Below are 13,383 nucleotides of genomic sequence, written 5' to 3'. Positions count from 1 at the left end.
AAAATTGATAAACCACTGGCCAGACTAACTGAAGAAATACAGGAAAGAAAACAAATAACCCAAATAAGAAACAAGATGGGCCATATCACAACAGACCCAACTGAAATTAAAAGAATCATATCAGATTATTTCGAAAAACTGTACTCTAAAAAATTTGCAAACCTAGAAGAAATGGATGAATTCCTAGAAAAACACTACCTACCTAAACTAACACAATCAGAAGTAGAACAACTAAATAGACCCATAACAAAAAAAGAGATTGAAAGGGTAATCAAAAACTCCCAACAAAAAAGAGTCCTGGCCCAGACGGCTTCACTGCAGAGTTCTACCAAACTTTCAGAAAAGAGTTAACACCACTACTACTAAAGGTATTTCAAAGCATAAAAAATGATGGAATACTACCTAACTCATTCTATGAAGCCACCATAATATCCCTGATACCAAAACCAGGTAAAGCCACCGCAAGAAAAGAAAATTACAGACCTATATCCCTCATGAACATAGATGCAAAAATCCTCAACAAAATTCTAGCCAATAGAATTCAACAACATATCAAAAAAATAATCCACCACGACCAAGTGGGATTTATACCAGGTATACAAAAAAAAGGCTGGTTTAATATTAGAAAAACCATTAATGTAATCCACCACATAAATAAAACAACAGACAAAAACCACATGATCTTATCAATTGATGCAGAAAAGGCATTTGACAAAGTCCAACAACCATTCATGATAAAAACTCTCAGCAAAATAGGAATTGAAGGAAAATTCCTCAGCATAATAACAGCCAACACCATCCTAAATGGAGAGAGCCTGAAAGCATTTCCCGTGAGAACGGGAACCAGACAAGGATGCCCTCTATCACCGCTCTTATTCAACATTGTGCTAGAGGTCCTAGCCAGAGCAGTTAGGCTAGACAAAGAAATAAAAGGCATCTGGATTGGCAAGGAAGAAGTAAAAGTATCTCTATTTGCAGATGACATGATCTTATACACAGAAAACCCTAAGGAATCCTCCAGAAAACTACTGAAACTAATAGAAGACTTCGTCAGAGTCTCCAGTTACAAGATAAACATACAAAAATCAATTGGATTCCTCTAATTCAACAAAAAGAACATCGAAGAGGAAATCACCAAATCAATACCATTCACAGGAGCCCCCAAGAAGATAAAATACTTAGGAATAAATCTTACCAAAGATGTAAAAGACCTATACAAAGAAAACTACAACGTACTAGTGCAAGAAACTAAAAAGGACCTACATACGTGGAAAAACATACCTTGCTCATGGATAGGAAGACTTAACATAGTAAAAATGTCTATTCTACCAAAAGCCATCTATACATACAATGCACTTCCGATCCAAATTCCAAAGACATTTTTTAAAGAGATGGAGAAACAAATCACCAACTTCACATGGAAGGGAAAGAAGCCTTGGATAAGTAAAGCATTACTGAAAAAGAAGAAGAAAATGGGAGGCCTCACTCTACCTGATTTTAGAACCTATTATACAGCCACAGTAGTCAAAACAGCCTGGTACGGGTACAACAGGCACATAGACCAATGGAACAGAATTGAGAACTCAGATATAAATCCATCCACGTATGAGCAGCTGATATTTGACAAAGGCCCAGTGTCAGTTAACTGGGGAAAAGATAGTCTTTTTAACAAATGGTGCTGGCATAAATGGATATCCATTTGCAAAAAAATGAAACAGGACCCATACCTCACACCATGCACAAAAACTAACTCCAAGTGGATCAAAGACCCAAACATAAAGACTAAAACGATAAAGATCATGGAAGAAAAAATTGGGACAACCCTAGGAGCCCTAATACAAGGCATAAACAGAATATAAAACATTACTAAAAATGACAAAGAGAAACCAGATAACTGGGAGCTCCTGAAAATCAAACACCTATGCTCATTTAAAGACTTACCAAAAGAGTAAAAAGACCACCTACAGACTGGGAAAGAATATTCACCTATGACCTCTCTAACCAGAGATGACATCAGACATCTCTGATCTATATGATTCTGTTAAAACTCAACCACAAAAAGACAAACAACCCAATCAAAAAGTGGGCAAAGGATCTGAACACGCACTTCACTAAGGAAGATATTCAGGCAGCTAACAGACACATGAGAAAATGCTCTCGATCATTAGCCATTAGAGAAATGCAAATTAAAACTATGATGAGATTCCATCTCACTCCAACAAGGCTGGCATTAATCCAAAAAACACAAAATAATAAATGTTGGAGAGGCTGCGGAGAGATTGGAACTCTTATACACTGCTGGTGGGAATGTAAAATGGTACAACCACTTTGGAATTCTATCTGGCGTTTTCTTAAAAAGTTAGAAATAGAACTACCATACAACCCAGAAATCCCACTCCTCGGAATACACCCTAGAGAAATAAGAGCCTTTACAGGAACAGATATATGCACACCCATGTTTATTGCAGCACTGTTTACAATAGCAAAAAGGTGGGAGCAACCAAGGTGCCCAGATAAATAAATTATGGTATATTCACACAATGGAATACTATGCATCGATAAAGAACAGTGATGAATCTGTGAAACATTTCATAACATGGAGGAACCTGGAAGGCATTATGCTGAGTGAAATCAGTCAGAGGCAAAAGGACAAACACTGTATAAGACCACTATTATAAGTTTTTGAGAAATAGTATAAACTGAGAAGAACACATTCTTTTGTGGTTATGAGATGGGGGAGGGGAGGGGAAAGGGTTATTTACTGATTAGTTAGTAGATAAGAACTACTTTAGGTGAAGGGAAGGACAATACTCAATACAGGGAAGGTCAGCTCAACTGGACTGGACCAAGAGCATAGAAGTTTCTGGGATAAACTGAATGCTTCGAAGGTTAGCGAAGCAAGGGCGGGGGTTTGGGGACTATGGCTTAAGGGGACTTCTAAGTCAATTGGCAAAATAAATTCTACTACGAAAACATTCTGCATCCCACTTTGAAGTGTGGCGTCTGGGGTCTTAAATGCTAACAAGCGGCCATCTAAGATGCATCCATTGGTCTCAACCCACCTGGATCAAAGGAGAATGAAGAACACCAAGGTCACATGATAACTGTGAGCCCGAGACAGAAGGGGCCACATGAACTAGAGACTTACATCATCCTGAGACCAGAAGAACTAGATGGTGCCCGGCCATAACCGATGACTGCCCTGACAGGGACCACAATAGAGAACCCCTGAGGGAGCAGGAGAACAGTGGGATGCAGACCCCAAATTCTCATAAAAAGACCAGACTTAATGGTCTAACTGAGACTAGAAGAATCCCGGCGGTCATGGTCCCCAAACCTTCTGTTGGCCCAGGACAGGAACCATTCCCAAAGACTACTCATCAGACATGGAAGGGACTGGACAATGGGCTGGAGAGAGATGCTGATGAAGAGTGAGCTACTTGTATCAGGTGGACACTTGAGACTGTATTTGGATCTCCTGTCTGGAGGGGAGATGGGAGGGTAGAGAGGGTTAGAATCTGGCAAAAGGGTCACGAACGGAGAGACTGGAAGGAGGGAGCGGGCTGACTCATTAAGGGGAGAGTAAATGGGTGTATGTAGTAAGGTGTATATAAGCTTATATGTGACAGACTGACTTGATTTGTAAACTTTCACTTAAAGTACTATAAAAATTATTTTAAAAAAGTACTCATCAAAAAAATGTACTCATCATTTAGAGATATTTACTGAAATATTTATAGAAGAAATAATATGATATGATGTCTTGGATTTGCTTCAAAATAATCCAAGGGGAAGAGAAGGCGCAGAAGTGGCTTGAGTGCATGCATAAAATAAGACTGACCATCAGTTGATAATTTCTAACAGCAGTGTGAATGGGGATCGACAATATTACTTTCACTACTTTTAAGTGTGCTTGATATCTTCCATAAAATAATTTTAAGACATTTTAACTTGGTTTAAAAAAAAGAAGAGCTCTTTTTATCCAGGATATAGTACTTCTTTTCAGTGATAACGATAAACTCTCCAAATATAGTACCCTGTGTGTTATTTTTTATGTTATTTTACTCTAATGGTAAAAGTTGACCTTTGTCAGAGCTTTACCTTTAAAATGGGCCATTATGGATTTATCAAGCCTATGTCTCCACCTTGTTAATAACATAACCTCGAAAGAATATTCTTGAATCAAATGCAATACAATAAAGGTTAACTGTTAGTGAATTAAGATTTTTTTCTCTCAAACTGGCGCAAATGGCCTAAATATCTGAGGCCTTCCTACTACATGCAAAAACCTACAGAAAGTAACCCAAACCTTAACAGCTGTATCTTCCCTTACCGTTAATGTATAACCTACTTCTTTGAACATCAATATTATTCTAGAAATATTTACTGAGAAACAGGGCTGGCCTTAGGATGGATTACGAAATAAGCGTTAAGTTTAGACTTCCTTCACTTTGCCTTTTAGTGGCCTCCTTCTCACTGGCACTATAGTCCCTATGCCCCTTGCTGATTCCTCATCCTCGAAAACCTTCCTTTTAACTGGTTCTTCCTACACTGATTCTCAACCAGAGGCAGTACTGCCCCAATAGGGGCTATTTGGAAATGTACAAGAGAATTTTTTTTCATTGTCATAATGAACTGGGGAGGTGGATGCTACCTGCATTTATTGTAGGAGTCCAGGAATAGAATGACCTATCATCTTCCTACCTAGCAATTACTCATGAAAATACAACAGTACCCTATGGAGGAAGAGTTTTAGATAGCATCCGCTCCTTCAAGTTTAGCCTGAGTCTTATTTTCCAAAAATTTTTCCTCAGACCCTGCTTTCTGAATTAATTACCTTTTCTCTGTGTCCCAAAAAATATGGTAACCAGCTCCATTGGAGCACTTGGCTCACACAATATTGGAGTCTTTTGTTCACTTGTATATACCCTCCCTCCCCACACACACACTATACAGGGAGCTCTATATTCCCAACACTTGACACATGTCTGACATAACACTCAATACATATTTCATGAACAGAACTCATGGGAAGAGAAGAAAGAAAGGGGTCTGGGATGGGAGCACGCTTGAGTAGTATACGCAAAGGCATATGGGTGAACAGAAACAGAACATTTGGAAAACAGTGCGAAGAGTGACTTTTGGCAAGAACAGGGCCAGGGCTGAGTAAATCACCACCATCAGCAGCTAGTAAGACCCCCAATTACAGGATATAACAGCCTGGGTTTCCTACAGAGAAGTCCAGATAAATACAGATTCACACAATTTTGGGGCTCAAGAGCCCAGAGAAAAGAGATGACTTATACAAGATTCCAAAGAATAACTTATTAGACGTAACCTGGCTAACCCATACTTCAGGATATACGGTGAAATACAGTTTCTAAAATACTAAATATTTTTAGAGACAGATACTTAGAAAAATCAAAAAAGAAACCAATATTTATCATCTAAATACAATCCTCAAAATTAGTCATACTTCTCTACTTACCATGCATACAAGTTTGTTCTCCTGAGTTTCTCTATCAAAGGAAATATCTACAGCATCATCACCTCCTGCAATTCTTTCCCCAATTTCACCACTGATTCGCATAACCTCTACATGCAGCCGACCTGCCACCTGTAACAATGCGGGGACAGAAACTTTTTAACAAAGTTTTGCTGTTTCTTCCTTGAGATTCTGTGTCTTCTGTGTTAGACTCAAGTCATTAGGTTTAATGGTATATGAGAATTTAGACGCCTGGATTCTAACAGTTATTCTCTCTCAAAGTTCTTGGAGTAACTACCATATAACACTGTATAAACACAAGGTATTGACAATTCACATAAATACTGGTTCCCATTACTAGTAAAAACAGTAATAACAATAATACCATCACCACCCTAAGCTTTCTTTAACTTTTCTCTGCAGGAAACAAGGGACAAAGAGTAAACCAACCTCTCCTTTCTGGTTGACAATTGGAACAGCATACTGCAACTTCACATCGTAGAAAAGAGACTCAAGGAAGACATTGGCCACCCCAATGAGACTGTGATTTTCCTGTTCATCATAGAATGGATCAGCACGCTTGAAGTACGACCGTATTACCTTTAAAGAAATTCAAAACAACTTCAGAAAATCACTTAAAATGAATGGATTCAACCTAACACTTTTTGATGTCTACTTTAAGCCATTAAACTTAACTTTTATTACTATATTCTGATTCATGCATTCTTTTAGAGTAAAACAAAGTTTGTGCTGAAACATTTGTTAGTTGTTGTCAGGTGCTGCCGAATCAGTTCCAGCTCACAGCGACCATACGTACAACAGAATGAAAAACTGCCCAGTCCTGCACCATCCTCATGATCGTTGTAATGCTTGAGCCCACTGTTGCAGCCACTGTGTCAGTCTGTCTCACTGAGGGTCCTCCTCTTTTTCACTGACCGTCTACTTTACCAAGCATGATGTCCTTCTCCAAGGGCTGGTCCCTCCTAATAACATGTCCAAAGTATGTGAGACAAAGTCTGACCATCCTCACTTCGAAGGAGCATTCTGGCCGTACTTCCTCCAAGACAGATTTGCTTGTTCTTTTGGCAGCTCACGGTATATTTGATATTCTTTGACAACACCATAATTCAAATGCATGAATTCTTCTTCAGTCTCCCTGATTCATTTGCCCACATTTCACACGCATATGAGGCAACTGAAAACACCATGGCTTGGGTCAGGCACACCTTCGTCCTTAAAGTGACATCTTTGCTTTTTAACACTTTTTTTTTTAATTGTGCTTTAAGTAAAAGTTTACAATTCAAGTCAGTTTCTCGTACAAAAACTTATACACACATTATTATGTGACCCTACATGCTCTCCCTACAATATGACAGCACACTCCTCTCCACCCCATATTTCCCGTGTCCATTCAACCAGCTCCTGTCCCCTCTGCCTTCTCATCTGGCCTCCAGACAAAAGCAGACCACATAGTCTCATGTGTCTATTTGAACTAAGATGCATACTCCTCACTAGTGTCATTTTATGTCTGATAGTCCAGTCTAATTTTTGTCTGAAGAGTTGGTTTCAGAAATGGTTTTAGTTTTGGCAAACAGAGTCCAGGGTCCATGACCTCTGGTATCCCACCAGTCTCAGTCAGACCATTAAGTCTGGTATTTTTACAAGAATTTGAGGTCTGCATCCCACATTTCTCCTACCCCATCAGAGATTCTCTGTTGTGTTGACTGTCAGGGCAGTCATTAGTGGTAGCCAGGCACCATCTAGTTCTTCCAGACTCAGGTTGAGGGAGTCTCTGGTTTACATGGCCCCTTCTGTCTCTTGGGCTCATATTTTCCTTGTGTCTCTGGTGTTTTTCACTCTCCTCTGCTCCAGGGAGGTTGGGACCAATTGATACATCTTCAAAGGCCACTTGCTAGCTTTTAAGATCCCAGATGCCACTCACCAAAGTGGGATGCAGAACACTTTCTTAATAAACTTTGTTCTACCAAATGACCTAGATGTCCTCTGAACCATGGTCCCCAGGCCAACACCCCTGCTACTCTGTCCCTCAAAGTGTTTGGTTGTATTCAGGAAACTTCTCAGCTTTTGGTTTAGTCCAGTTATGCTGACTTCCCATGCGTTGTCTATTGTCCTTCCCTTCAGCAAAAATAATTCTTGTCTACTAATTAGTGAATACCCCTCTCCCGACTTCCTCACACTCGTAACCATCAAAGAATGTTTTCTTCTATGTTTAAACCTTTTCTTCAGTTCTCATAACAGTGGTCTCATACAGTATTTGTCCTTTTGCTACTGACTAACGAGATGTTTTCACAGATACATAGTTGTTCTTTATTGTTGCATAGTATTCCATTATGTAAATATACCATAATTTATCCATTCTTCTGTTGATGGGCATCTTAGTCGTTTCCATTTTTTGCTACTGTAAAAGGTGCTGCAATGAACATGGGTGTGCATATACCTGTATGTGTAAGAGCTCTTATTTCTCCAGGATATATTCAAGGAGCAGGATTGCTGGATCCTATGATACTTCTGGAAACCCTGGTGGCATAGTGGGTAAGCGCTACAGCTGCTAACCAAAGGGTCGGCAGTTCAAATCTGCCAAGCACTCCTCGGAAACTCTCTGGGGCAGTTCTACTCTGTCCTACAGCGTCACTATGAGTTGGAATCGACACAACGGCACTGGGTCTGGTTTTTTGGTTTTGATGATACTTCTATTTCTAGCTTTTTAAGGAAGCGCCAAATCATTTTCCAAAGTGGTTGTACCATTTTACATTCCCACCAGCAGTGTTTAATTGTTCCAGTGTCTCCGCAACCTCTCCAACATTTATAATTTTGTTTTTTGGATTAATGCCAGCCTTTTTGGGGTGAGATGGTATCTCATGGTGGTTTTGATTTGGATTTCTATAATGGCTAATGATGGTGAACATTTCCTCATGTATCTGTTAGCTCCCTGAATGTCTTCTTTGGTGAAGTGCCTGTTCATATCCTTTGCCCATTTTTTAATTCAGTTATTTGTCTCTTTGTTGTTGCGCTTTTGTAGTATTTTGTAGATTTCAGAGATTAATAGGTGCTAAAATTAGGTAGTGTGAGGGCTGCCACTTTGTGGTTTTTTTTTTTTTTCTTCAGTAATGATTTACTTATCCAGGGCCTATTCCCTTTCCATATGAAGTTGGTGATTTGTTTCTCCATCTCATTAAAAAATACCATTAGAATTTGGATCAGGATTGTACTGTATCTATAGATCGCTTTGGGTAGAACAGATATTTTGACCATGTTCAGTCTTCCTATTCATGGGCAAGTTATGTTTTTCCACTTACGTAGGTCTCTCTTGGTTTCTTGAAGTACAGTCTTGTAGTTTTCTTTGTATTGGTCTTTTTACATCTCTGGTTAGATTTATTCCTAAGTATTTTACCTTCTTGGATACTGTAAATGGTATTGATTTGGTGGTTTCCTCTTCAACATTCTCTTTGTTGGTGTAGAGGAATCCAACTGATTTTTGTATGTTCACCTTGTATCCTGATACTCTGCTGAACTCTTTTATTAGTTTCAGCAGTTTTCCTGAGGGTATTTTAAGGGTTTTCTGTGTATAAGATCATGTCATCTGAAAACAGAGATACTTTTACTTCTTCCTTACCAATTTGGATGCCCTTTATTTCTTTATCTAGCCTAATTGCTCTGTCTAGGACCTCCAGCACAGTATTGAATAAGAGTGGTAATAAAGGGCATCTTTGTCTGGTTCCCAATCTCAAGGTGAATGCTTTTAGACTCTCCATTTAGGATGATGTTGGCTGTTGGCTTTGTATAAATGCCATTTATTATGTTGAGGAATTTTCCATCTATTCCTATTTTGCTGAGAGTTTTTATCATGAATGGGTGTTGGACTTTATCAAATGCCTTTTCTGCATCAATTGGTAAGATCACGTGGTTCTTGTTTTTGTTTTATTTACATGATGGATTACACCGATTGTTTTTCTAATGTTGAACCATCCCTGCATACCTGGTATGAATCACACTTGTTCATGGTGAATGACTTTTTTGATATTTGTTGAATTCTATTGGCTAGAATTTTGTCGAGGATTTTTGCATCTAAGTTCATGAGGTCTGTAATTTACTTTTTTTGTGGTGTCTTTACATGGTTTTGGTGTCAGGGATATGCTGGCTTCATAGAATGTGTTTGGGAGTATTCCAACCTTTTCTGTACTCTGAAATACCTTTAATAGCAGTGGTGTTAACTCTTCTCTGAAAGTTTGGTAGAATTCTGCAGTGAAGCCATCAGGGCCAGGGCTTTTTTTTGCTGGGAGTTTTTGAATTACATTTTCAATCTCTTGTTATAGGTTTATTTAGTTGTTCTATCTCTGTTTGTATTAGTTTATATAGGTAGTATATTTCTAGAAATTTGTCCATTTCCTTTAGGTTTTCAAATTTTTTAGAGTACAATTTTTCACAGTATTTTATTACAATTTTTTTAATTTCAGTTGAGTCTGCTGTGATACCACCTATCTCATTTCTTATTCAGGTTATTTGCTTCCTCTCCTGATTTTTTCAGTTTGGCCAATGGTTTATCAATTTTGTTGATCTTTTAAAAAGAAAAGCTTTTGATCTTGTTACCTCTTTCAATGCTTTTCTGTTCTGTATTTCACTTAATTCTGCTCTAATTCTTATTATTTGCTTTCTTCTGCTACCCGAGGGCTTCTTTTGCTGTTCTCTATTTGTTCGAGATGTAGGGATAATTCTTTGATTTTGGCCTTTTCCTCTTTTTGTATGTGTGCATTTATTGCTATAAATTGGCCTCTGAGCACTGCTTTGTGTCCCAAAGGTTCCATTCTCATTTGATTCTATGAATTTCTTTATTGCATCCTTAATTTCTTCTATAACCCAGTAGATTTTTGAGCAAGGTGTTGCTCAGTTTCTTTGTGTTTGATTTTTTTTTTCCTTGCTTTTTCTACTACTGATTTCCACTTTTATGGCTTTATGGTCAGAAAAGATGCTTTGGAATAATGTCGATGTTTTGGATTCTTTTAAGGTTCTTATGACCTAATACATGGTCTATTCTGGAGAATGTTACAGGTGCGTTGGAAAAGAAAGTATGCTCCGCTGCTTTTGGATGGACTGTTCTGTATAGGTCTATCAGGTCAAATTGGCTGATTATGACATTTACATCTTACATGTCTTTATTGAGCTTCTTTCCAGATGTTGTGTCCTTCACCGAAAGTGGTATGTTGAAGTCTCCTGCTATTATTGTAGAGCTATCTATCTCTCTTTTCAATGCCATTACAGTTTGTTTTACGTATTTCGGAGCCCTGTCATTGGGTGCATAAATATTTATTATGGTTATGTCCTCCTGGTGTACTAACCCTTTAATCATTTTATAGTATCCTTCCTTATCCTTTGTGGTGGACTTTACTTTAAAGTCTATTTTGTCAGAAATTCATATTGTCATTCCTGCTCTTTTTTTTAATGGATTTTCATTTATTGCACATTTTGAGGGGAGTTTTTTTTTTTTTTAGTTGTGCTTTAGGTGAAAGTTTACAGAGCAAATTAGTTTATCATTTCAAAATTTATACACAAGTTGTTTTGTGACATTGATTGCAATCCCTACAATATGTTGGCACTCTCCCCCTTCCCACCCCTGGTTCCCATTTCTATTAATTCAGTTTTTCTGTCCTTTCCTGCTTCCTCATCTTTGCTTTTGTGCAGATGTTGCTCCTGCTCTTTTTTTGATTGCTGTTTGCTTGATATACGTATTCCATCCTTTGAGTTTTAGTTTGTTTGTGTCTTTAAGTCTAAGGTGTGTCTCTTGTAGGCAGCATATACACTGATTGTGTTGTTTTACCCATTCTGCCACTCTCTGTCTCTTTTTTGGTGCATTTAGTCCATTTACATGCAGCGTAATTATTGATAGGTAAGAGTTTATTGCTGTCATTTTGATGCCTTTTTTTCTGTGTTAACAGTTTCTTTTTTCCACTTAATTTTCTGTGTTAATTTTTCATTATATACTGTCTTTTCTTGTTTTTTATTGTTGTTGCTGCTTTTGTATTTGCTGAGTCTTTATGTTTTTCTTTTTTTTTATTCTGAAGTGTAGGATTGTTAGTTTCCTTTGTGGTCACCTTAATATTTTTCCAAGTTTTCTAAGTTTAAACCAAACTTTTATTTCTTTATATCACCTTGACTTCCTCTCCCTAGGAAAGATCTATGACCACATTTTCTTTAGTCCCTCTTTATTGATTTAATGTCATCTTTTACATAACGACATCTCTGTTTCCCTGTTTCAAGTGTTTTAGCTTTAGTTTATTTTTGTGATTTCCCTACCTGGGCTGATATCTGGTTGCTCTGTCCTGTGTTCTAATCCATCTATTGGGTAGTTATCTGATGTTTTTGATTTTCTAACCAAATGACTCCCTTTAGTATTTCTTGAAATTTTGGTCTGGTTTTTGCAAATTCCCTAAACTTCTGTTTATCTGGAAATGTCCAAATTTTGCCATCTAATTTGAGAGACAGTTTTGCTGGACATATAATTCTTGGCTGGCATTTTTTTTTGCTTCAAAGCTTTATATATGTCATCTCATTGCCTTCTTGCCTGTGTGGTTTCTGCTGAGTAGTCTGAGCTTAGTCTTACTGGCTCTCCTTTGTACATGACTTTTCATTTATCCCTAGCCACTCTTAAAAGTCTCTGTTTATCTTTGGTTTTGGCATGTTTGATTATACTATGTCCTGGGGAGTTCTTTTGGGATCTACCCTGTGTGGGGTTTGATGAGTATTGTGGATAGATACCTTCTCATCTCTCACGATATCAGGGAAGTATTCTGCCAAAAGATCTTCAACAATTCCCTCTGTATTTTCTGTTATGCCCATCTGTTCTGGTACTCCAATCACTTGTAGGTTATTTCTCTTGATAGAGTCCCACATAATTCTTAGGTTTTTTTTTTTTTTTTTAATTCTTTTATTTGATTTTTCCTCAAATACATTGGTGTGAAATGCTTCATCTTCAATCTCACTAATTCTGACTTAAATTGCTCTATTTTGCTCAGTTGATTTGTCTAATTCTGAAATTGTTAATCTTCTGAATTTCTGTTTGTTGTCTCTCTATGGATTCTTGCAGCCTATTAAATTTGTCATTACGCTCTTCTCTAATCTTCTTAAGTTCCTATAGTGCTATATCTGTGCATTCCTTGGCTTGTTCTGCATTTTGCCTGATCTCCTTCCTAATTTCTTGAAGAGTTCTGTATATTAATCTTTTGTCTTCTATCTCTCGTAGTTCCAGAAGTTATCTTCATCTGGAAGATTTCTTGATTCTTTGTTTTGGGAGCTTGCTGAAGCCATCATGGTGTATGTGATTTGATATTGACCGTTGATTCCGAGCCATCAATAAGTTACTGTATTTATTTATTTTATGTTTGCTTTTTTACTGTGTCCTAGCTTCTTGTTTTGTTTGGATATGCCCGAATAGACTGCTCGAGTGAATGAGTGTGCTTATTGGTGCCTTTGAAGCTCTAATGTCCTGTCAGCAGGTGGTTAGAGCTCTTACTTGGTGTAGGAGTCCAGGAGCCTGTTTACTTTTCTTAAATGAATTCAGCTCAGGTGTGCCCAGGTAGTCAGTCACCAAGTGTGTGGAGCAGGCTCTCACCTACAGTCTTAGATGAGCAGGGGTGATTGGTATAGGCACAGGTATCTGACTGCAGTAAGGGGTCATGTGCTGAGCAAGGCAGGGGACTAACGACCACGCCAAGTGTCTGTGAGGAAAGTGTGTCCCTGTTCCCTAGAGTGCCTAGGTGGGTGGGGTTTCCAGCTGGACTATGGGCACCCAATGCTGTTGGCAGTAAGACTGGGAGGCACCACTTATCCTTGGACCCCTGTTGAGGGTCCTCAGGCCTCTGATGTAGGTAGGTGAGGTCCCTGCT

General features: G+C 38.3%; 1 protein-coding gene across 5 annotated transcripts in view; it reads right to left on the bottom strand.

Annotated features, from left to right (window-relative positions):
* Positions 1-13,383, bottom strand: part of KIF13B (kinesin family member 13B) — a 346,406-nt gene that overhangs the window by 120,133 nt on the left and 212,890 nt on the right. For all 5 annotated transcript variants that reach the window (XM_049865676.1, XM_049865675.1, XM_049865679.1 and 2 more), the window contains 2 exons: positions 5,936-6,085; positions 5,489-5,617 (listed from right to left, as the gene is read on the bottom strand). In XM_049865676.1, coding sequence (XP_049721633.1) covers positions 5,489-5,617; positions 5,936-6,085 — 279 coding nt within the window. The remainder of the gene's footprint in view (positions 1-5,488; positions 5,618-5,935; positions 6,086-13,383) is intronic.

The sequence above is a fragment of the Elephas maximus genome, chromosome 22, assembly GCF_024166365.1.
Source record: "Elephas maximus indicus isolate mEleMax1 chromosome 22, mEleMax1 primary haplotype, whole genome shotgun sequence".
Taxonomy (NCBI): domain Eukaryota; kingdom Metazoa; phylum Chordata; class Mammalia; order Proboscidea; family Elephantidae; genus Elephas; species Elephas maximus.
The sequence above is the reverse complement of the archived record's forward strand: the minus strand, read 5'-3'. Positions and strand labels throughout refer to the sequence as shown.